This window comes from Littorina saxatilis, linkage group LG2 (genome assembly GCF_037325665.1).
Source record: "Littorina saxatilis isolate snail1 linkage group LG2, US_GU_Lsax_2.0, whole genome shotgun sequence".
NCBI classification, from domain to species: domain Eukaryota; kingdom Metazoa; phylum Mollusca; class Gastropoda; order Littorinimorpha; family Littorinidae; genus Littorina; species Littorina saxatilis.
The window spans coordinates 71855727-71878962 of NC_090246.1; the positions used below are offsets into that span (position 1 = coordinate 71855727).

Here is a 23236-nt window from a genome sequence, read left to right on the forward strand (position 1 = left end):
GCTTTGTTTATGGCTGTTCCACCCCCCACCTCAGTCGGTAAGAGTGTAACATTCTTTTCTACTACTTCTCTGTTAGTGTTAAAGCTGGGAGGGAAAAGTTTGTTTTTATTCATTGTACAGCTTAACTATCTGATGCAATTACTTTCCTTTTATAAATTTGTGATTTTAAAAAATGGGAGACATTTGTTTCCTTCAGGTGAGATTTTTTTCTTCAAAATTAAAATTGATAAACTACTTCCTGCGCGATATCAAATTCACTGGGAACTTCCTGCGCGATATCAATTGATATACAGTTCCTAGTTGACCAATGACAACAGCTGTTTTTGTCATGTGATCAGTAAAAATGCGATAATACTGATGCTATATATGTGGACAAATATGAGCTATATGAAAATAAATCAAAAACGAAGTCTTCCATCACTGTGACTTTTCGTAATACATGTATGACATTAAATGTAATGAGAGGTGTTTTTTAAAAGTATTGAGACTCGTTGGGACTCGAACTGTTTCCGGGAGAGAATTCTACAAAACGCTGCCAGAATAAGCTAAACTTGATTTAAAGAGATCTATCCGTGGAATGGGGACATTGAATTTTTGGTTTGGTTTGGTTTTAAATTTTGTAATGAAAGCACGTGCCGGTGCACGGTCGGAAAGGATTTTGTGAAGGAGTACGCCTTTATTTGATTTAGAGAGAGAGGGAGCGAGAGAGAGAGAGAGAGAGAGAGAGAGAGAGAGAGAGAGAGAGAGAGAGAGAGAGAGAGAGAGACCAGACCAGACCAGACCAGACCAGACCAGACCAGACCAGAGAGAGGGAGAGAGAGCGAGCCATTATTATTTTCACTTCCTGATGTTGCTTGGAAAGGGAAATCCCGGTGCAGGAGGAGTAGGATGGATTAACTCTTTTGAAATGCTCAGCTTCAGCTTAGTCACCTTTATGCCAGGGTTTCACAGCAGAAAGAAATATTTAGCTTGCCTTGGCCTTTGGATGTGTTAGCTAACATATTTCTGCATGAATACTTACAATCAGATCTGTATGTATATATACAGAAAGATGCTGGTCAGCTTTTCAAGGGAGAACTTAGGCAAGTGTTGATGTTCATGGTGATGTTTCTATCATTGTCGCTTTCAGGTGTTCATTGTGTGCATGTTATCCATCCTGGGTAGACTGTTTGTCTCAGCGTTGCACTGAGCGCTAATTTTGATTAATGTTTTTCATGATTCCAGGTGTGTCTTTCTTCGGATGTCATCACTGTTAGTATTGACTTTCACCCTGTACTACAAAGTGCTGCTAAATTCCATTCCTTACCACTGTCCTGAAGAAGGCAAGGTTAACATCACAACGTGCTGTGGAAACGCCAGATGGCAAAATACAAGGAACAATGTTGAGGTACTTGATTATTATATTGTGGCAGGGTGACCCCAAAAAGTTGAGGTACTTGATTATTATATTGTAGCAGGGTGACCCCCAAAAAATGCAACCCACAACATTTTTAATAACTTACTACATTTGCTGACCGAATCACTTCATATATAGGGGACATAAACTTCAGCCTATGCATGCATGACCCTTCCAGAAAGTGACAATTGTATAGCTCAAATGGTCTGACTTTTGTGCAATTTCAAAAAAAGTTGTCAAATTCGGAGATTGACTCATTACAGTACGAGGTTTGAAACCGAGCGGTAGCCAAACTAACCCGATTTAAACCCTCCAGAATGTACCTTTGGGATAATGACATAGTGTACCTTAATCAACATTAGACAATCAGTGACTTGAATACAGCAATTGCAGGCAGGATCAGGGCATTTCCCATGGATGATTGCGTTCATGTCATTAATGAATTTTGAGCGACATTGCGCAAGTGTAATTTTACAACAAAGGGGTTAATTTTTCCAGTCATTTGAGTTAATTTAGCAAATATTTTGGTTAGTATTTTGCATTGCTGCAAAACAGGGAGAGCCTGGAGCTTTGGACAAAAGGAAGATTGGCACAGGGGATGGAGGGAGAGACAGATCGAGCTACAGAAACAGAGATTTGAATTTGTGAAGTTTAATGTGCCAGTGTTGGTTATTGCTGTCAGGTGGTAGGAACATGTGCTTGTAGTAATTAACTTCAGATGGGCATTATACACTTTAGTTTTGATGGTTTCAGTGTGAAGAGAATTAAGATGCGAGTGTGTGAGATTTGTAGTGTATTAGTTGTCATGTTTGAAGCTGGTACCATAATCTTGACATTTGTGTCAATTACCATCAAAACATTTATGATGTTCCATTGCAGAGGTGTTTTGAATGTGTCAGTGAGAATTGGGAGATGCATGTATTCACAGTTTTAAGATGATCTGTTACAGTGTTGGGAGACATATGTTGGGCAACAGTTTTACAAACTGGTCATTGTGGATTTCATCGCTCTCCTCCTTATTACCTTTTGTTTCGAGTTTCCTCGCAAGTGAGTATACTTTAATGATAAATTGAATGTATATATATATACTTATAGGTTTGTTTTGCGCTCATTTGTGTACTACTCTTTTATTCCATAACCAACTTCTCCTGAATCTCTCTCCTGTGTGTGTGTGTGTGTGTGTGTGTGTGTGTGTGTGTGTGTGTGTGTGTGTGTGTGTGTGTGTGTGTGTGTGTGTGTGTGTGTGTTTTTCTGTGCGCACTTGTGCATGCGTGATCTGAGTTTAACCTTCAAGACACAGTTCTAAATGATGTAATTTTGTACAGGTCCGTCCTTCATATTGGCAAGGGAAATAAACTTTACAATTTCAAGCGTTCTGTAATATGAGGGTCAACTGAAAAGTACCGGGCCCGACTAGAAAGGAGTTAACTGATCAGTAATGAGACAAGAAAATTTTAAAGTTTACATTTCAACATGTCCCTCCGGACCCCCAGAGCCTTATTGACGTTGCCACAGAAGCTTTTCTATTGCAACCATAGGAAATCCTCAAAAGTTGTCATGACGTCATATTGTCCGTTTCGTAGTGCATTGCCCCTGAGGTACTTCGTCATGTTTTTAAACATATAATAGTTTGAGGGAGCCAAATCTGGCGAAAACAGCCGATAGTTAACAATCCCCAAGCAGCATGCATGATTTGTTGACATGGAAACCAAGGACTGTCGGGCAGGGACGTTGTCTTAATGGAACAACCCTTCTTTATGGTGTTTAGCCTTGATATGCTCTCTTAGTTGGCCCAGAAGTATGAAATAGAATTAACCGGTTATAAAATAACAGAAGGCCTATATATAGATCTATTGAAGCGTACCGGTGCATGTGATGTTATTATGTTTAGATGTCAGACAAACATATTTTATGAAAATGTTAGCCATTATATTTTTGAGTCACTTGAGAAAAAGTGACTCTATGTAATCGGTCAGTGTTAGTCTGTCCGGCCGGCCATCCGGCCGTAGACACCACCTTAACGTTGGACTTTTCTCGGAAACTATCAAAGCGATCGGGCTCATATTTTGTTTAGTCGTGACCTCCAATGACCTCTACACTTTAACGATGGTTTCATTGACCTTTGACCTTTTTCAAGGTCACAGGTCAGCGTCAAAGGAAAAATTAGACATTTTATATCTTTGACAAAGTTCATCGGATGTGATTGAAACTTTGTAGGATTATTCTTTACATCAAAGTATTTACATCTGTAGCCTTTTACGAACGTTATCAGAAAAACAAGGGAGATAACTAGCCTTTTCTGTTTGGCAACACACAACTTAACGTTGGGCTTTTCTCGGAAACTATAAAAGTGACCGGGCTCAAATTTTATGTGAACGTGACTCATTGTGTTGTGAATAGCAATTTCTTCCTGTCCATCTGATGCCTCATATAATATTCAGAACTGCGAAAGTGACTCGATCGAGCGTTTGCTCTTCTTGTTTGTTTGATGGTTATACGCATACATATGTCTCACCAACACATATTTCAACAACACACACACATTTAAAGGAGATTGTCAGTAAGTACTGGTGTCACATGACTGATGTGAACCAGTTGATTGGCTAATGGCGATGCGCTAACTTTTCCACAGAGCGTATTCTTCCGCCCTTTGCCTGAGCGAGACTGTGCTCTCATCCTCAGAATTAATTAATGACATGTAGCTTATATTCTCCACAATACCAAATGACCATAAATTCCCTGCTTCTCAATTAAAGCATAAGTGGGTTTTTTTCTGACAGATTGCATGTGCCTGTGCCACTGATCTAAAAATAGAAGCCGCTGTGTTTCATCTCATTTTCGCCGACTTGCATAGATTCTTCTCATATGCCGTGTTAGTGGCATGTAGCTTATCATCCACATTACCAAATGATGAGTTAGTATACAATTCCCAGCGGCTAACAGATTAAAACACAAGTGTTATTCCGATAACGTACCAGCCAGAAATCTCCTTAATAAATAAATAGACCAGCATTTGGAAGACTGACTCGATCGACTCTGTCATACGTAGCAGACTACCAGTGATGTTCCGAGGCGTCGGTCATCGGTCATAGACCGATTTAGGTTGTAAAATGACCGATTGCAAACACCTCTGTCCCGTCAAATGTCCGATCCGATCGCGAAGTCAGCGGTCATTGTCCGATAGTATTACGTCTAGAGCGGTCACTGCAAGAAGAATCTGTACAAACTGAAGTATCAAACCCCGTTAAAACGAGTTCGAATCGGGGCCTACTTGAACTTCAATTTTCACTCTCGGTCGAACAATAACACAAGGGACGCAACTCTCGACCGAACAATATTACAAGAGTCACAACTCTCGCTACTTTTGACAGCGACACACTTCCGCCGCCACATTTCTGCAAAGATGCCGCCGAAGAAAAAGGTTTGCGTGGGAAAAGGGCAGACACTTTTTAGTGGCTTTGTTAAAAAAAGGACGACACGGACAGTCAAGTTGCAGACCGTTTTTACCCCGCCATGGAAGTTAAAGAAGGATAGAAAGCTGTTCAAGCTCACTGAAAATGATCACGTGTGACATTCTGAAGTGTGTGAAAGATCACTTGTCACTTATGACATTAATTCTGAAGCATAGTGTGTGTGTGTGTGTGTGTGTGTGTGTGTGTGTGTGTGTGTGTGTGTGTGTGTGTGTGTGTGTGTGTGTGTGTGTGTGTGTGTGTGTGTGTGTGAAAGATCACTTATGACATTCTGAAGCATGAGTCTGTGTGTGTGAAAGTAACCCTACTGAACACTGTTGCATTTAAAATAATAAAATAAATTTGGAACTGTTCACTTTTTATTTGCCTTTATTCATATATATTCTGAGTCATCTAAAAAGGTTAGGTGCCATGATTGGTTCGCTTGATCTGAATGTCCTATTGTTTTTTTTGTAGTCAGGACATGATGTCCTATTAGTTTTTTGATTCAGGACATTTTGTCCTGTTGCCCTCCAGTCCTAGGAACATCACTGGACTACACTGAAATACGACTGCATCAGTTCAGTAAATGAATGGTTTCCGAATTATTATTTCAAGGCAAGAACAATCGTAATCGAAAACGTGTAGGGTTCAGAACGTTCTTACCATATATAAGACTTATTACCAGCCTGCCTCATGCGTGCAGACTCAGTGCAGACTGCAGTGGTTCGATTGCCCTAGCCTAGCAGACGACAAACCCCGCTCAGCAAATTAACATGTTGGTCATATGGGAACGAAAAAACGATGGGGATATAATACGTGTAGGGTTCAGAGCATTCTTACCGTTCATATTTAGTATCAGACTCCCCGATGAGGGAAGATACAACACGAGAAATATGCCACATTTATTTTGAAAATGTGCCAACCGTCGAGTCCTTCGGGGGGGGGGGGGGGGGGGGGGGGGGGTACGGTCAATTCAAGGGGAGTCACTCCGCACAGTCAATCCGTCGAAGCTCGACTGGAAGTTTCGAATCGCAAATAACGAAGAGCACAGTCCTTTCTACGAGTTCAAATGAGGTCTCTCTGAAAGATCATCACTGTTCAGCTTAACGCTACACTGGAATTTACCAACAGAAATTAAAATGCGTGTGACGAAAGCACCACACACTTGAGACACCCCACACAAAAGTAGATCTTACTGTACACGACCTGACCACACAGTTAATGCCTATTCAAATGCGCGTAGCAAAATGTGCGTTTGGAATCTTCTTTTTTCTATGACGGTACTGACAATATCGTTATTGAAACAATCCCAGTGCACTAAGGGATTTATAGAGCAAATCTCGAAAATAATTATTGAACTCAGCGCCATGCGCTTCGTTCAATAATGAATTTTCTCGATTTGCTCTATAAATCCCTTAGTGCACTGGGATGTCTCAATAACTTAAATTAAACGAATTAAAAATAAAATAAAATAAAAAATAAAAGAGGTATTGTAATCTACATGAAAATTGTAATGTCCATTGTAGCTCAAACACATAACAGTTTATAAGGAATATTGTAACAATCAATGGTACTTATTAAACGCCCCACATGATGTGCTTGGCAAATTAAAAAAAAAAAAATTAAAAAAATTAACCAGTTAATTACTGTCTCATCTTATTGAACTTAGGGGGAAAAAAACTCATCACTTCATCATCAGAAACAAGTTGGGACATAAAATCGTCAAGATCTGCCTCAAATAAGCGTAAAATGACTAAAATGTTGCAAATTGCCATGTTAATAATCTATATTAAAGTGTTTCTGTTCTGGGTCGGTATGTACGAGCTGAGGTCAATATAACACAGGGATAGTAGCTTAGTCCAGGCTAGTTATCCTGAAGAGAGCGGAAGCACTTTAGCGCAATGCATGAGTCGAGGTTACAGAAAAGATATAACTAACCCGTGCATTACCCTCGATCTATTTTTGGCTTGGGGATTTCCGCAGCTCGATCTGCGCATGATTGGATGTCAAGGCCATTCTAAATTCAGGAATCAGCATTCGAGAAGTGATGTCGCTCTGTTCTAAATGACCCATATAATCAATCAATCAATCAATGAGGCTTATATCGCGCATATTCCGTGGGTACAGTTCTAGGCGCTCTGCAGTGATGCCGTGTGAGATGAAATGTTATACGGCCAGTAGATTGCAGCCATTTCGGCGCATATTTACCTTTCACGGCCTATTATTCCAAGTCACACGGGTATAGGTAGACAATTATTAACTGTGCCTAAGCAATTTTGCCAGGAAAGACCCTTTTGTCAATCGTGGGATCGTTAACGTGCACACCCAATGTAGTGTACACGGGGGGAGGTTCGGACACCTTGATGTCATGAAAAGTGTGATGAAATGTTTCTTAGAACTGGGTTCTGGTCTTGTTCTCGTGTCATTTTGTGCTTCGCGTTGTTTTCTTGTGCAAACTGATTGACATTGGATTAGGCAAAATGCGGAACAACAAATGAAGAGGCATTTGTTCCAGGATTAAGTGAAGTAACCTCCATGTTGTTTTTCAACTAACCCTTTGATAAAAGACTCAATACCAGCTTCAAAACGAGGGGCTAGTTTGACCCAATCTTTAGCGCAAGGATAGAGCTAACCTCGACTCAAGCATTGGTATTTTTTTTTACAGTGGGCTGAATCAGCTCGAGAATAGAGTTTATCCCAGGCTAAAGTCTCTATCCTCGACAGGTGTAGAAGTTTGAGGATCACCTAGCTTAAACTGTTTTCATGGACAGATTTCTTCACAGAATTCTCCAAACTCTCTCATCTGATGCTGGAAGTGTATCAGCAATGTAAAAGGTGCCCATTGGTTACTTTTGCATTACCAGTGCGCAGACAGCATGAACGGTTTCTTGAGTTGTGACCGTTGTTGGTCTTCCACGCCGTACTTGGTCATCTTAAACGGTTTTCCTCAAAAGCCTGAATTCAGCTGACCTCTTTTTTTTTACTGTGATGTAAGAAGGGGGATCCCTACCAAACGTTTACCTCATGTCGTTATGAATTTCAAGTGGGCTAAATCTTTTTCTTTCGAACAATTGGATAACTGCTCTTTGTCTAAGTTATCTTCATTGTGGGGAAAGCAGTGAGGTATGGTATTTTGAGAAAGGAAGGCACACAAACTAACTGGTGAAAATACGTATTATTTTGCATGAAGTCTTCATAAAAACGTTCCTTAATTCATGCCAAGTTTTGAATGTCCAAGTCAATTCCTTCCTGGTCGGGATCGGTACTTCTCAGTTGGCCCTCGTAAGCACAGTTTTCTCCTCTTCCTTGCCACATATGTTACACCGACAGAATGAGGCATTTGTTATGAAGGAGTAGTTGATTGTTATATATCAAAAGTAACAATACGAATTTGAAAATGAGGTAATTTTGTTATTTTGTATTTGTTGCAGGTGGTTTTTTGACCACTTCAAGGATAAATCTGCCCTTGTGAATGAGTTTGGGAAACAGGATTTTGATATACCAAAACATGTGCTTGAAATTGTTTACTACCAAAGCTTAAGCTGGTGAGTAGCAACTTTCTCCACCTTTTTATATTTAGTCAAGTTTTGACTAAATATTTTAACATCGAGGGGGAATCGAAACGAGGGTCGTGGTGTATGTGCGTGTGTGTGTGTGTCTGTGTGTCTGTGTGTGTGTGTGTGTGTGTGTGTAGAGCGATTCAGACTAAACTACTGGACCGATCTTTATGAAATTTGACATGAGAGTTCCTGGGTATGAAATCCCCGAACGTTTTTTTCATTTTTTTGATAAATGTCTTTGATGACGTCATATCCGGCTTTTCGTGAAAGTTGAGGCGGCACTGTCACGCCCTCATTTTTCAACCAAATTGGTTGAAATTTTGGTCAAGTAATCTTCGACGAAGCCCGGACTTCGGTATTGCATTTCAGCTTGGTGGCTTAAAAATTAATTAATGACTTTGGTCATTAAAAATCTGAAAATTGTAAAAAAAAATAAAAATTTATAAAACGATCAAAATTTACGTTTATCTTATTCTCCATCATTTGCTGATTCCAAAAACATATAAATATGTTATATTCGGATTAAAAACAAGCTCTGAAAATTAAATATATAAAAATTATTATCAAAATTAAATTGTCCAAATCAATTTAAAAACACTTTCATCTTATTCCTTGTCGGTTCCTGATTCCAAAAACATATAGATATGATATGTTTGGATTAAAAACACGCTCAGAAAGTTAAAACAAAGAGAGGTACAGAAAAGCGTGCTATCCTTCTTAGCGCAACAACAACCCCGCTCTTCTTGTCAATTTCACTGCCTTTGCCATGAGCGGTGGACTGACGATGCTACGAGTATACGGTCTTGCTGAAAAATGGCATTGCGTTCAGTTTCATTCTGTGAGTTCGACAGCTACTTGACTAAATATTGTATTTTCGCCTTACGCGACTTGTTTATTGATCACCTGAGTAATTGGTGAGCCTTAGGATTCATATGTGTTCGTCTGTATAAACGGCCGGATGGACGGTCATCCTTGGAAAAAAAACAACGTTTAGGTTATCTCGGATGTTTTTCAAGCTACTGACCTCTGAAACTTTGTACATGCACTTTCAGGTTTTGATGATCTTACGAAGTGACCCGAGTTTGGTTGACCCTCGTCAAATTTTGGGTCACAGTGGGGTCATGTTCGTTTCATCAAAACTTAACGTTGAGGTTATCTTGGATGTTTGAAGCTAGAGCTTTGAAACAGCTTGCACACTTCTAGGGTTTGATAATCTCCCGACTTGACCTAAGTTTGATGGACCCTCATCAAGTTTTGGGGTCACAGGGGGTTATATTCAATTCATGATAACCTATTATTGACATTATTTCAGGTGTTTTTGAAGCTAGAGCTTTGAAACTATGAACACTTAGGGTTTGATAATCTGCCAGTATGACCCTAGTTTGGTTTACCCCCGTCACATTTTGGAGTCACAGCGGGGTCATGTTCGTACAAACTTTACGTTGATATTTTCTCAGTTATTTTGGGAGCAAGAGCCTCCAAATTTCACACAAGTGTTGTTGCTTTTGTGTCCTAAAATGAATCATTGTGAGTGAGTCTATCGCTATGCATAGAAACAGGACAGTTCCTCTGTAGCGAGATGCATGTTTCTTCTGCTTTGACCATGGCAAAGTTTCCTCTCAGACATCAAAGGGGTCAGTCTCATAGATTAAAACTCAGTCACTGACCTGAGGTCAGAAGGTCAGTGTCTGTAAACAAGGGTAGGCATGCAGGTGTCTGAAAACAGGGATGGCCAAATCTTAAAATGTAAACTCGCCAGCCTGGTGAGTTACTTCAAGAAAGTCACTAGCCCGCCAGAAATTTCGCTGGCCACAGTTGATGCATCTGCAGTGTTTATAATGCTTTGAAACTAGATAGCACAACCAGACATGTTGCATTTGACCAGAATTTTCATTGGCCAGCCGGCGAGTTCCTGGCGATCCTGTGGACGATTTGGCCATCCCTGGAAAATATCAGTCATTGACCCCAGGTCAAAAGGCCAACCACCTATTATAGTGCACTACGTGCTTTGATCGTGCCGCACATCTGGGAACAAACATATTTCCACTCTGTTAAAATAACTATGGCTTGCGCCCAATACACCAGAAGCCCCAAAACACCAGAAGCGCCTATTGTGTTGATTTTTCGCATTTTAATCTGAAAAGTGAGGGGTTGCGTCTTTTCCAACAAGCCCCTTATAGTCCCCAAAATACATTGAATGTTCTTGTATGGCTGTGACTGTGAGAAGTGTGATACTAAAGTTTGGCTTATGGCTGACAGTGTTTGATTTCCTTGTGCAGGTTGGGGACTTTTTTTGCTCCATTACTACCAGCTATGACTCTTATCAAGTTTATTTTAATATTTTACTTACATAAGGTGAGTGAAAATGCGGTAGTACTTGTCTCCGAAAACCCTCGAAAACCTCTGAAAACCTCATCAAAAATTCAGAAAATTCGTCCTTAGATCGTGCTTTGTTACATATTTGTTTGAAATCAGGACTTATATCTGCAACTTTCACCGTTCATGGCTTTATTTTCATGTTTGTGCGAGGATTTACGAAGGAGCGGAAGCACTAATCACATGACGTCATCAATATTTGTGCTTTCGAGTAACAAGAGTTACCTTCCTTGCTCCTTGCATTGAAATTGTTGCATCGACTTCGTCGAAAATCCGGCTCTTAACACAAAAATAAGGGTGCATGTAGCATAAATCAGGCATGACTTCTCACTTTGAAGATAGATTTAGTTAGTTTAGATGGGGTTTTCGGGGGTTTTCAGAGGTTTTTGGGTTTTTGGGGGTTTATTGAGCCATGATCTGGGCTGTTCACATATGTGTAGGTCTAACCCCAATCTTGAGATAATTAACCCCACTGTCTTTGCTTACAAGACTTCTATAGGCTAGCCACAACGTCTAGTTCTTAGGGTATCCAAATTACCTCCCTTTACCCTACTACTTTGAAGTCAGTTTATTTGAAAAGAAAATTGTGTGTTAAATTTGCTGTGAACTAATTTACAGGATAAAAAACACACGTTACAGACTATACTGCAAACCAGTTACAGTTATACCTGCTCTGTACTATGATCATATCATTAAAATCTTCATGTCTTACTCTCACTTCTATGTTTCAGCTGAGCCTGATGAAGAATTTTGCCCCACCACAACACGCGTACAGGGTGTCCAAGTCCAACTCTTTCTTCAACATCATCCTTCTCATCTTCTTTGTGCTTGTAGCCGTCATTGTGGGCTACATGGTTGGCAAGTAAGAACACACTGAGTGGTTAGCACATCGGTCGTGGGTTTGAATCCCATCAGAGTTATGTTGGGGTTTTTTTTGTTTTTTTTTTGGGGGGGGGGCAGCGTCGGCTCCTACTCAGAGTGAAAGTGCTGGTTCCTATGGGAAGGCTGAATCAAACAGCCGAGTGTCATTCACTTCATGAATGCGAATTTGAGGGTGCTCATGTTCTGTTTACCTGACTAACACTGCAGGTGCAGTAGTTCTCGGGCCTGGTTGATGCCAGGATATTATGATAGTAAGCGTAGAGTGCTGCCCTGTTACGTATACAGTGAAAACTGTCAAATACGGTCACTGGACTTAGCGGACACTCGCAGAATACGGACAGTCAGTCTCGGCACGGACTGCTTTACACTGTAAAACACCTGTACGTTACGGCCACCTCGGCATTACGGACGCGGACACGTATTTTGGGTCCATAATAAGTCATATACCTGCTAAATACGGACATCCACAGCAAGCTGGGAAGTTCGATCGACGAAGAAGACGATAAATCGATCAGTTGATATTAGTCGGTATCTGAGCAGCTCTCGCGAGACACGCTATTTGTTATGCTTTGAACATCGCGAGAACTTCGAACCTTGGCTTGTGCAGCTCGCACGAGATCGTTGTACCGCATGCTTTGCTATGCTCTGAAGTTTGCGAGAGATTACGAGAGCTTGGAATACTGATAGAGTCTATTCTTGGTGAGTGTTTTAAGTCGACGCATTTGATTGGCTGCTAGAGTTCCAAGGCAGCCAATCCAACGCGTGGAACGTGTTCGGCGGAACGGAAGTGAAAGTGTATGAGTGAATGTATCTTCTCTTCGAAAGAGTGATTCGTGTTTAACAAGATGGCAGCAAGAAATTCAAATTCAAGAAAAGGAAGAAATGCGCTGACTTTAGAACAAAGGATAAATGTTGTCAAACAACTGGAAAGTGGGAAATCATGCCGAACGATTGCACAAGAGGTGTGGGAGAACGCAGATTTCGAAAATCAGCGTCGATCGGGAAAAAATAATGAAGTTGTGGGAATCGGGAGACGGACGTGCTGACCAGAAATGGGTTTCGAAGAAGACAACCGAATACGAAGAGCTAAATGACGCCGTGTTCGAGTGGTTTTCAACCAAACGTTGAATCACATTGCCATCAATGGTCCACTCAGACAACGCTGGACAAATTCTTTCAAAAGCTGATGAGTGCAGAATGAAGTGAATGTGAATGTGTTGTATGAATGAGATCCAGTAACTTTTTAACAATTTAAATTTATACAGTTGATATGATAAAAAGCTTTTAAACTTGTTTTACAACAGTCAATATTAAATGTTTCTCTGTTTAATCTAAACAGCTTCTGTTTTTCTTATAAATGTACATGTACATGTGCAGTACTCTCTCTCTCTCTCTCTCTCAACTTGACTTTGTCGCGTTTACTTGCACCTGTCTAATAAGGACACCTGCAGAATAAGGACACTTTTGTCTGGTCCCAAGGGTGTCCTTATTTGACAGGTTTTACTGTAGTCTCATAGTCTCAAACCAAATTGGAAATTCATAGCATCATCCTTATAATCATCCTCATCTCATCAATCATCCAAAAGTAAAAATTGTCCTGGCTCTTGTGGCCCTTCATGCCCGTAGCTCTCATGGTGACCTTGGTCTCAGTGTTCCTGTTCCTTCCTTCCTTCCTTGAATAGTACTTCTGCTGTCAGTCTTCAATGTGTGATACTCCGGGAGTCGACGGAGGGACGTAGTGGTGGTGGCTGCTCTCTGAAGGGGATACTCACTCAGTTGGTACCAAATTGATTAACATTCTGATGAAGCATTTCAGCTTGGAGGCTTAAAAATCAACTAATGAGTTTGGTCATTAAAAATCTGAAAATTTTATAAAACGATCCAAAAGTAATTTCAATTCTTACTCTTCGCCATTTCCTGATTCGAAAAACATATAGATATGTTATAGTCGGATTAAAAACAAGCTCTGAAAAAGAATTTAAAAAAATTATGATCAAATTTCCTAAATCGATTTGAAAACAATTTCATCTTATCCCTTGTCGATTCCTGATTCCAAAAACATAGAGATTGTTATGTTTGGATTAAAAACAAGCTCAGAAAGTTAAAAAGAATAGAGGTACAGAAAAGTGTTTTTATCCCGCTCAGCGCAACCACTACCGCGCTATACAGGCTTGTCAATTTCACTGCCTTTTCCACGAGCGGGTATACGGTCTTGGTGAAAAAATGCAGTGTGTTCTGTTTCATTCTGTGAGTTTGACAGCTTGACTAAATGTTGTATTTTCGCCTTACGCGACTTGTTTTTTATATTCCAGTTGTGTCAGTTGTGATAGGGTGGAGTGGAAGGGGGAAAATAGGCCAGGAAGCATAAAATGAGACGCCAAGACAGAGGTTGCGATAACGTGACTTTTGATTAACGCACACCAGAAATAATGGGAGAGACGGGACTAACTCAATAGGTAACTGAGGATACGCTTCACCCCTTGACCTCTTAAACCATCGGAGCGTGACACACTGACAAGGACCGATAACTTCACAAGTTACTACAGGGGGCGCTACGCTATCTATAACGTCACACAGGATGTGACGCGCCCGCATCACAGGACACGCTATTACAAGACAAAGAACTAGGCTAGCGCGCGAAAACTGGGTCTCAACGGCGAAACAACGACATTGACGCTATACCGCCACTAGGATAAAATAGCTACATACATACGTGCACACCATAGCATCATTCATACGATCAGAACATATTATAGACAAGCAAAATTCAATATAAACAAAAGAAACAGCATCTACTTACAGTTCACTCCTCAATGAAGAACTAAACACACACTCCGATGGTCTGAATCACTCACCTCGCTGATGGTAAATCAGCTATTAAACCACAGGTCAAAGATGATACTCACAATCCAGCATAGGCTATCTGTATTTTAAAAGATGTCACACCAACACAAAGAACTGTTTCAAATAGAACACTGTTCTCAAGGCTAAAGCGCACTGACACGTCTTCACACTTCGAAATCACCGGTCAGACTGCCCGAACTCGCACTGTCGGGGGTGGATGCGCACGCACCCGTTAAAGGATTAACCAATTAAAACGCAGCATCTACGCACAAAGACATACACGCATCACGGAACAACGACCTACACGACACCGCGGAACAAACACATACACGCATGGTCAAGGGGAATAATTGGGGTAGGTAACGAGAGAAATGAACAACAGTACTGTACGTCAAATCGCCACACGGCTACATCCCCCCCAGCTCTATACCAACTGCGTCCTCGCAGGTACAACGCCTAGGGATTAGCTGAATATGACATTTATTAATCAAACACAAAAAAACAAATACAAGTTCATCCAAGTGAAACAACAAATAAAATCAGAAACAGTCATGGATGACACGCGCAGTGACCTAACCCATTCATGCAAGACAAAATACAACAGGCAATCAAGGCATGGTAAATCAGCTATTAAACCACAGGTCAAAGATGATACTCACAATCCAGCATAGGCTATCTGTATTTTAAAAGATGTCACACCAACACAAAGAACTGTTTCAAATAGAACACCGTTCTCAAGGCTAAAGCGCACTGACACGTCTTCACACTTCGAAATCACCGGACAGACTGCCCGAACTCGCACTGTCGGGGGTGGATGCGCACGCACCCGTTAAAGGATTAACCAATTAAAACGCAGCATCTACGCACAAAGACATACACGCATCACGGAACAACGACCTACACGACACCGCGGAACAAACACATACACGCATGGTCAAGGGGAATAATTGGGGTAGGTAACGAGAGAAATGAACAACAGTACTGTACGTCAAATCGCCACACGGCTACACAGTCATGGAAATGAGCGGTTCTTTTTTCCAGACAAGTTCAAGTTCAAGTCAAGTTTTATTCCGATAAAACCCCGTGAGGGTACATGGAAAATTAAAAAACACAATAAAAACACATTTCATTCAACACCAAATAAAAGGAACTAAAACAAAAAGAAATCAGGCTATGTACAGAAAAGGGAGTTGAGGGGTGAGGGAGAGCAAAAACAATACAAGAAACAATTCAACAATAATAATAATAAATAATAATAATAATAATAATAATAATAATAATAATAATAATAATAAAACACACAAAGTAATTACATACATTTCTTTACTATGGGAAATGGGGGGAAGGGGGAGGGGGGGGGGTGATGGGTGAGTTAACATAAGGACAAAAATACTATTACAAACAACACAAAACAGATAACGGAGTATAAAGCTAAAAGAGAATTAAATTTTACTCGCTTCTCAAACAGTCCATGACAAGTGTCATGAACTTTGCGAGTTTTAGCAATAAACTCTTTTTTGTAGTGGAAAAAAGCTCTCTGAATTTAACTGAATTGGGGCGGGCATAATAATAGCACCGTAACAACTGTTTTCTATAATTGGTAAAAAAAGGACATACAAAAATATAATGGACTATTTTCCTATAGGTTTTATAAGTCTCTATTCACAGCACTATTTGTAGGAAGGCCAGAGGACAGCCCCGAAAGATGTGAATGGTTCAGAGTCTCCACTTTTAGCATGCACATTCAGGCCTTTCATGCAATCAATTGTGTGGTACGGTACTGTGGAACCCCCACTTTAAGACCTAAAAAAATCTGAGAAAATCAGGCCTTGAAAAGGAGGGAGTCTTAAAATGGGGGTAAATTTACACCAGGTTATAAACAAAAAGTCTGAGAAAACAGGGTCTTAAAAGGGAGGAAGTCTCAAATTGTTTTTAAAAAAAAAGGGGGGGGGGGGGTTCAACTGTACTGTATTATTGAACAAGATTGTAGGAATTTCATCCATGATAATAATTTTTGTCAAGGCAATTAATATGCTTACATCAATCCCAAAATGAAGTGGCCATATGGTGATGCTTAATGTAGTGGTTTGCATGGATTTTAAAACTGAATAGACCGTAAAGTGTTTGTTTGTTTCTGCTTCAGCATCAGCCCTTCACAGAGTTGCGGCCCCTTTAGACAGTACTCCAGGGAGGGTTATATGACTTGGACTGCTTTGACTGATGTTGTGGTGGGTTGGCCAGTGTGGGCGTCCGAGATCTTCTTCTTCTTTGGGACAACCGCCTTCTTTGTGCCTTGTTTTATTGTTCTCTGGTAAGTGGACAACATCTTCAGTTTTGAGTGCCTCAGCAGACACACACACACACACACACACACACACACACACACACACACACACACACACACACACACACACACACACACACACACACACACACACACCAACACACAATCAAAACTTAGAATGTGTGTGTGTGTGTGTGTGTGTGTGTGTGTGTGTGTGTGTGTGTGTGTGTGTGTGTGTCAGTGTATGACTTGTGTCCACTTAAAACTGTCAAACAAGAGAGTAGTTTTGGGGGGCTATAATTAATGATCACAATAATAATATCTATATACACAGATATGAAACATAATTATAGTCTCCTATTCTAGTTTAGTGTCTGAAACAGCTGTGCAACAGATTTATAATTCTGATATACATTGCCTCTGTTGGGTGTTGATGCTTAATGCTTGGTATCATGTCATTATGTGTGTGTGTGTGTTTATTTCAGTTTGTTGATTTACTATTACTGGGCTGTGGGACAAGGATACAAAAGAATGGAGGAGATTCTGCAAGAGCAACTCAAGCTTGTAAGTGTCTTGGGAATATTTTAGTTATTTGTCATTGTAGTGTGTGCATGTTTGTGTGTGCATGTGTGCATGTGTTTAACTGCATTTGGGGAATAATTTAGTGTGTGCTTAATTTTTGTTAAAAATTGGAAGAAAGGAGGAGGATGCATGATATATTGTGAGAATAAAAAATGTGTTTTAAACATTATAATTGGTCCTGCTGTTTGTTGTCATTGTTATTAAAATTATGACTGCTTCCAAAGAGTACGTATTAGTTGGATGTAGATCTCTATATAAGGCATTGAACAGTAGCTCATTTTTCTTCTTTTTCTTTTCGTTCCTGAGCTTTTTACTGTCAGGGTCACCTTATGGTGAGAGTTTGGCATATGCCACAATGATTTTACACTGCCATGTTGACAGCATTATTTCATCTTCCAGGTTAAGTAGTTACAGTTTAACTAAAACGTGTCTAGTTTTGACTTTAATTAAAAAAATTCCATGAAATCTATGGTTATACAGTTGTAGCTGAAAATTAATTGTCCTATAGCATGCATAGCCCTTTGAAATGAAAGACAAATGATAAATGGAGTTGTCACACTGAATCACACAGTTGAACTAGTGGTATTAGACTGCATTTTGACAATGCTACATCATACTGTCCTTTTAATTTCAGGAGGGTAAAGACAAACAGTTTCTGCTGGCCAGAGTGAATGATATCATCAAACATGGCAACCTGCAAGGTATCACGACCGGCCTGTCACAGACCCACTTACTTCATTGATTTACACACAGCATGGACATGAATTCACTCTTGGGATTTTTCAACATCAAGAAGAGTGCGACAAGCTGGTTCCACACAAACACACACTAAGATTTCCATGGACTGGTAGGTAGATGAATTAAATGCTGACATTGAAAGGACAGAAACACTGGGAGAGATGAAATTGAAAGACTATCGCAGACCTGTTTACCAGTACGATTTGGGCGTATTTTGTACGCCAAATTATTATCGGTACGCAAATACGCGACACACACACAAAATACACATAAGAAAAAGTCTAAAATACGTTTTCCGGTGTTGGTGTGCTGATTACGGAATGGTACAACTGATACCGGTTTCGGTCAAAGGGAGATAACCATGACAGCGAGTCTTCAGCTGTGGAAACCTTGTTCAGTTGTTGGCACGTGCGATCGTCTGGACAATCATGGCAAAATGAAGCGGAAAAATGTGCCAGTTTCGGATGACTGTACCAAGTCTAAACAGCAGAAGCAGCAGATTTTCTTGGAGAAATAAGAAAGGGCCAGGAATTGTGGAGTCTACTATGGGAAAAAGTCATGCACACTGCAAGTATTGTAAATCAGATTTCTCCGTTGCCCATGCTGGGAAATATGACATCGAACGACACTGCAGTTCTAAAACTCACCTGGACAAGGTTGCTGCAAAGAAATCCGCTGAAAGCTGCCAAGGAATTATGAAGTTCATTCCCGCAAAGCAAATCCTGCCAGAAGAAAAGGCTGTAGTTCGCGCTGAAGCAATGTTTTCTGAGATGATTGTAAAAATGAACTTGCCACTGTCAACCGCAGATGTTATTTCACGAACTTCATCTTTTCATTATCAATCTGTTTGGAAGACACTGGTTATAATGCTATAAACTGACAGGTAAATAAAATTGTTTTATTCCTGTTGTATTGGAAGGAGTTAAATTCTGAAGGTGTTCACAAGACATGCTATTTTTACACAAACACGTTTGCACCCACGCGTACATTTTCCCTACCCCATATGGCTTTGCTTGCAAAGTACACCAACTTTTTGAAAAATACACTCAACTTTTTGGGAAAGTACTCTTGCCTCGGGTTTAGGGTAAACAGGTCTGCTATCGCAACAAATTAGCAATTACATTACTGCTGCATTGCAGTAAAATCTTACAGCTGATCTAGAACTGATGTGACAGGTTGACACAACACCAAACAAGGAGAGGAGGAGGAGGCTGTTGTAACAGAATGTGAATCAGTCCTCACTGAAAATGTTCATGTGTATAATCTTTTGTACTTATTTCTATGACTTTGAGAGTGTAGTAATGGACTGTGTTGCATGAGTTGCACAAATAGGTATTGAAATGTGGAATAGCAGGTGACAAGTGTGATTTTTTTTCTTAATTGATGTGTATGTGTGGGCGGTGGGGGTTATAGTGGAAGACCCAACAGTTTCCTGAGTTTGTGCAAAGAACAACAAACCGAACTTCAGTGTGTGCAATGATTCAAAAGAACAGACTTTGCTTATATATAATTATTGTCTTTGCTGATCGCAAGCATAGATGTGGACCGTGTGTGTGTGTGTGTGTTTCTATATGGGAGTGTTGACAGCAGTTCTCTGTGATTATCAATCTGTGTTGTCAATGATGAGGGTAATTGAGCATTTTTGTGATGTTTGATTACAGATCTTGTGGTAGGTCATTTTGTGACTTGTAAGAAATGGAAGAGACTGCAGGATGGTCGTCTGATTTAACAGCATTAGCACAAAGTGTTTGTTAGGTATATTTGTGGCTTGCATACATGTGCAATTCTTACATGATAATTTGGGAGTTTAATTTCAGATTACTTTTCACATTTCAAAAAATCTGTCTGTGCATGGCTTGAAAACTGGAAAAGAAGCAAACATGTAAACGTGTGAAACACTTATATGTACTCTGTCTCCTACTGCACCTGTGTAAAGAATGTACATAGTGCCAGATTGCATGACAGGATTCAATATTTTTTTCACTAACTTTTCTGATAAAATGTAAGTTATGTGTGAATATGTTCTTGGAGTTTTTTGTGTGTGTGTGCTGTACTTACTAGAGCTTACTCTGGAAACAATTGTTATTGAATCTTTTGTAATAATTTGACTGCGCATTTTTTCAAAATAAAGCCCTATGGGATTTCCTGTGAATATCTTTGTGTAAAACCACACAACCTTTTCATGAATATGCACCTTTTTATAACAGTTCCCGTTACCTAACCCTTTATATTGTAAGATTGTCTGTAAATTTAACTTGGCTATTTGTCATGAAGGACTGTCTGTTGTGAGAGGACAAGTTTGCTCAGTAATTTGTTCTGTCTTAACAGGTTCCTCTGTTAAAACATTTACAACTGACACTTACTTGGACCAGAATTATTTTTGATACTTCTGGCATTATATTTTATCAAAATTAAAGTCAGTGAGTGAAATGGCTGTGTGTGTGTGTGTGTGTGTGTTGCTGTGTGTGTGTGTGTGTGTGTGTGTGTGTGTGTGTGTGTGTGTGTGTGTGTGTGTGTGTGTCACTGTGTGTGCGCAGCGTGGTGCAGTTGTTAAAATTATGTTAAATCTGTGTTGTTACCAGTGTACTCCAGCTAACTAAGACTAACTACAACCTTGCTTATAAGCAGTGTGTTTAATGCAGCTCTAATGGTAGAAATCAGTTGACACTGTGATGTTCGCATGGGTGTTTCATACCAATTCTTCCAGAAGAATAATCTTATTTCTGTCTTCCTTACTATGGTATTTTATTACATTCTTACATATGATTGTCTTCCAAAGTATAATTTTGCTGAGGAGAACTTTTTTCCCAACACTTTTACTTGCAGATTGTTTACGCACAAAAGATACTTTTGGTGAATTTTTATTATTTTGAGTGTAAATTGATATTCAGTACTCTAGCTGATACATGCTACATGTACTTATTTGTGTATACTTATGTGGATGTCTGTATTTATGTCTTAACTGGATATGACAAAAGGACATTTTTAAAGCAGGTACAACATTTATGCTGTTTTTATTGACTCACATGCGAAGCAAAAGTGAGTCTATGTACTCACCCGAGTCGTCCGTCCGTCCGTCCGGAAAACTTTAATGTTGGATATTTCTTGGACACTATTCAGTCTATCAGTACCAAATTTGGCAAGATGGTGTATGATGACAAGGCCCCAAAAAACATACATAGCATCTTGACCTTGCTTCAAGGTCAAGGTCGCAGGGGCCATAAATGTTGCCTAAAAACCAGCTATTTTTCACATTTTCCCCATTTTCTCTGAAGTTTTTGAGATTGAATACCTCACCTATATATGATATATAGGGCAAAGTAAGCCCCATCTTTTGATACCAGTTTGGTTTACCTTGCTTCAAGGTCACAGGAGCTCTTCAAAGTTGGATTGTATACATATTTTGAAGTGACCTTGACCCTGAACTATGGAAGATAACTGTTTCAAACTTAAAAATTATGTGGGGCACATGTTATGCTTTCATCATGAGACACATTTGGTCACATATGATCAAGGTCAAGGTCACTTTGACCCTTATGAAATGTGACCAAAATAAGGTAGTGAACCACTAAAAGTGACCATATCTCATGGTAGAAAGAGCCAATAAGCACCATTGTACTTCCTATGTCTTGAATTAACAGCTTTGTGTTGCATGACCTTGGATGACCTTGACCTTGGGTCAAGGTCACATGTATTTTGGTAGGAAAAATGTGTAAAGCAGTTCTTAGTGTATGATGTCATTGCTAGGTTTAGTTATTTGACAAGTCATGTAAAGGTCAAGGTCAAGCATGTGAGTCGTATGGGCTTTGCCCTTCTTGTAATTTTGGGGGTTATTTATCTAGCCATAAGCATTACTCACTTTATTCAGTATAAGCTTCAAACTGAACTTGAATATAATGGAAAAAACTCCACCTACATATTTGATCAACTTAAACCAAACGTATTTAAATGATTGTTTTCTCTGAGCTGCTTTACTAACTAGAGTGCAAATAAATTGACAAATTGACATGTGCATATGTGCATGCCAAATTTGTGCTAATGGAATAAGACAGATTGTCATCATTTTCACGAGTTTTCAGTCACAAACACCTGGGAAATAAATCTCATGTTCCCCATGCAATAACTCGAGGTGGTGAATGGGTTTGAGCTTTCAGGTGAAACGTGGATTGTCAAAGTAAAAGCCTGAATCAGGCTGATTGTTTGATGTGTGGAACCATCGCGGCTTTGGATTTGTGTTGCCGAGGACAACGATTGTAAGTATTCACTCTCAAAGACCCAATCAATGTTGATAATTACCACGGCGACTCATGGTCGATTTGCAACTTATCTCTGCAATCCCAAAATCCATAACAAAAAGTCATAAACACTTAAAAAGAAAAGAAATATGGTCAACACTTACTGAACTCACACGTATGATCGCAGCTCTGTACATTTTCAGACTGGAAGAAAAGCGTCAACAAGCTACGTTTGACGTCACATACAAGTTTGACGTGTTATCTCGAGCTACTGTGACGATGCTTTGTGGCCCGGAGTTGGATTCTAAAAATTCGTCTCCCTGTGGGTTATTGTGCATTTTGTTGCACAACCAAAATGATGACAAAAACGATGTTTGGTGGCTTGTCGTCAGACCAGCATTTTGTTGTTGGTCGTCTGGGAGCATATCGCCTTTTGTCTCATATTTATCAACCTCGGCCTTCGGTCTTGGTCGATAAGGATGAAACAAAAGACGATATGGTCCCCTTTGACCAACAAAAAAGCTGGTCTGTCAACAAGCCACCAAACATCTTATATTGTCTGCCTTGTATTTACTGTTGCTGATATTTCCCTTTCATGGCTTATTCATTTATTCAGTCGTCTCGGGTACACCATGATTTACAGTTCTACACATACACCTAAAATGTTCCAAACAGGAAATGAGCTGCTCTGACCTAATGTGTTCGTTTGATTGTATGTGTGTTTTAATCAAATGACTGACTTGTACTTTTTACTTGTGACTCAATTTGAAGGCCAAATTATGGTGCCTGATATGTTTCATTGTGATGTGATATGTTTACCTACTGTATTCGGAAGAATGCATAAACCATGTTGTATTTCTAATTATCAGTACAATCAGTTCTTATCA

At 39.8% G+C, this 23236-nt stretch overlaps 1 protein-coding gene across 1 annotated transcript in view; it reads left to right on the plus strand.

Annotated features, from left to right (window-relative positions):
* Positions 1–23236, plus strand: part of LOC138959659 (transmembrane channel-like protein 7) — a gene marked incomplete in the record, with an annotated part of 71013 nt that extends 47777 nt beyond the window's left edge. The window contains 8 exon segments of the mRNA XM_070331236.1: positions 1225–1387; positions 2346–2443; positions 8280–8393; positions 10688–10763; positions 11516–11646; positions 16654–16821; positions 17280–17358; positions 18011–23236. Coding sequence (XP_070187337.1) covers positions 1225–1387; positions 2346–2443; positions 8280–8393; positions 10688–10763; positions 11516–11646; positions 16654–16821; positions 17280–17358; positions 18011–18118 — 937 coding nt within the window.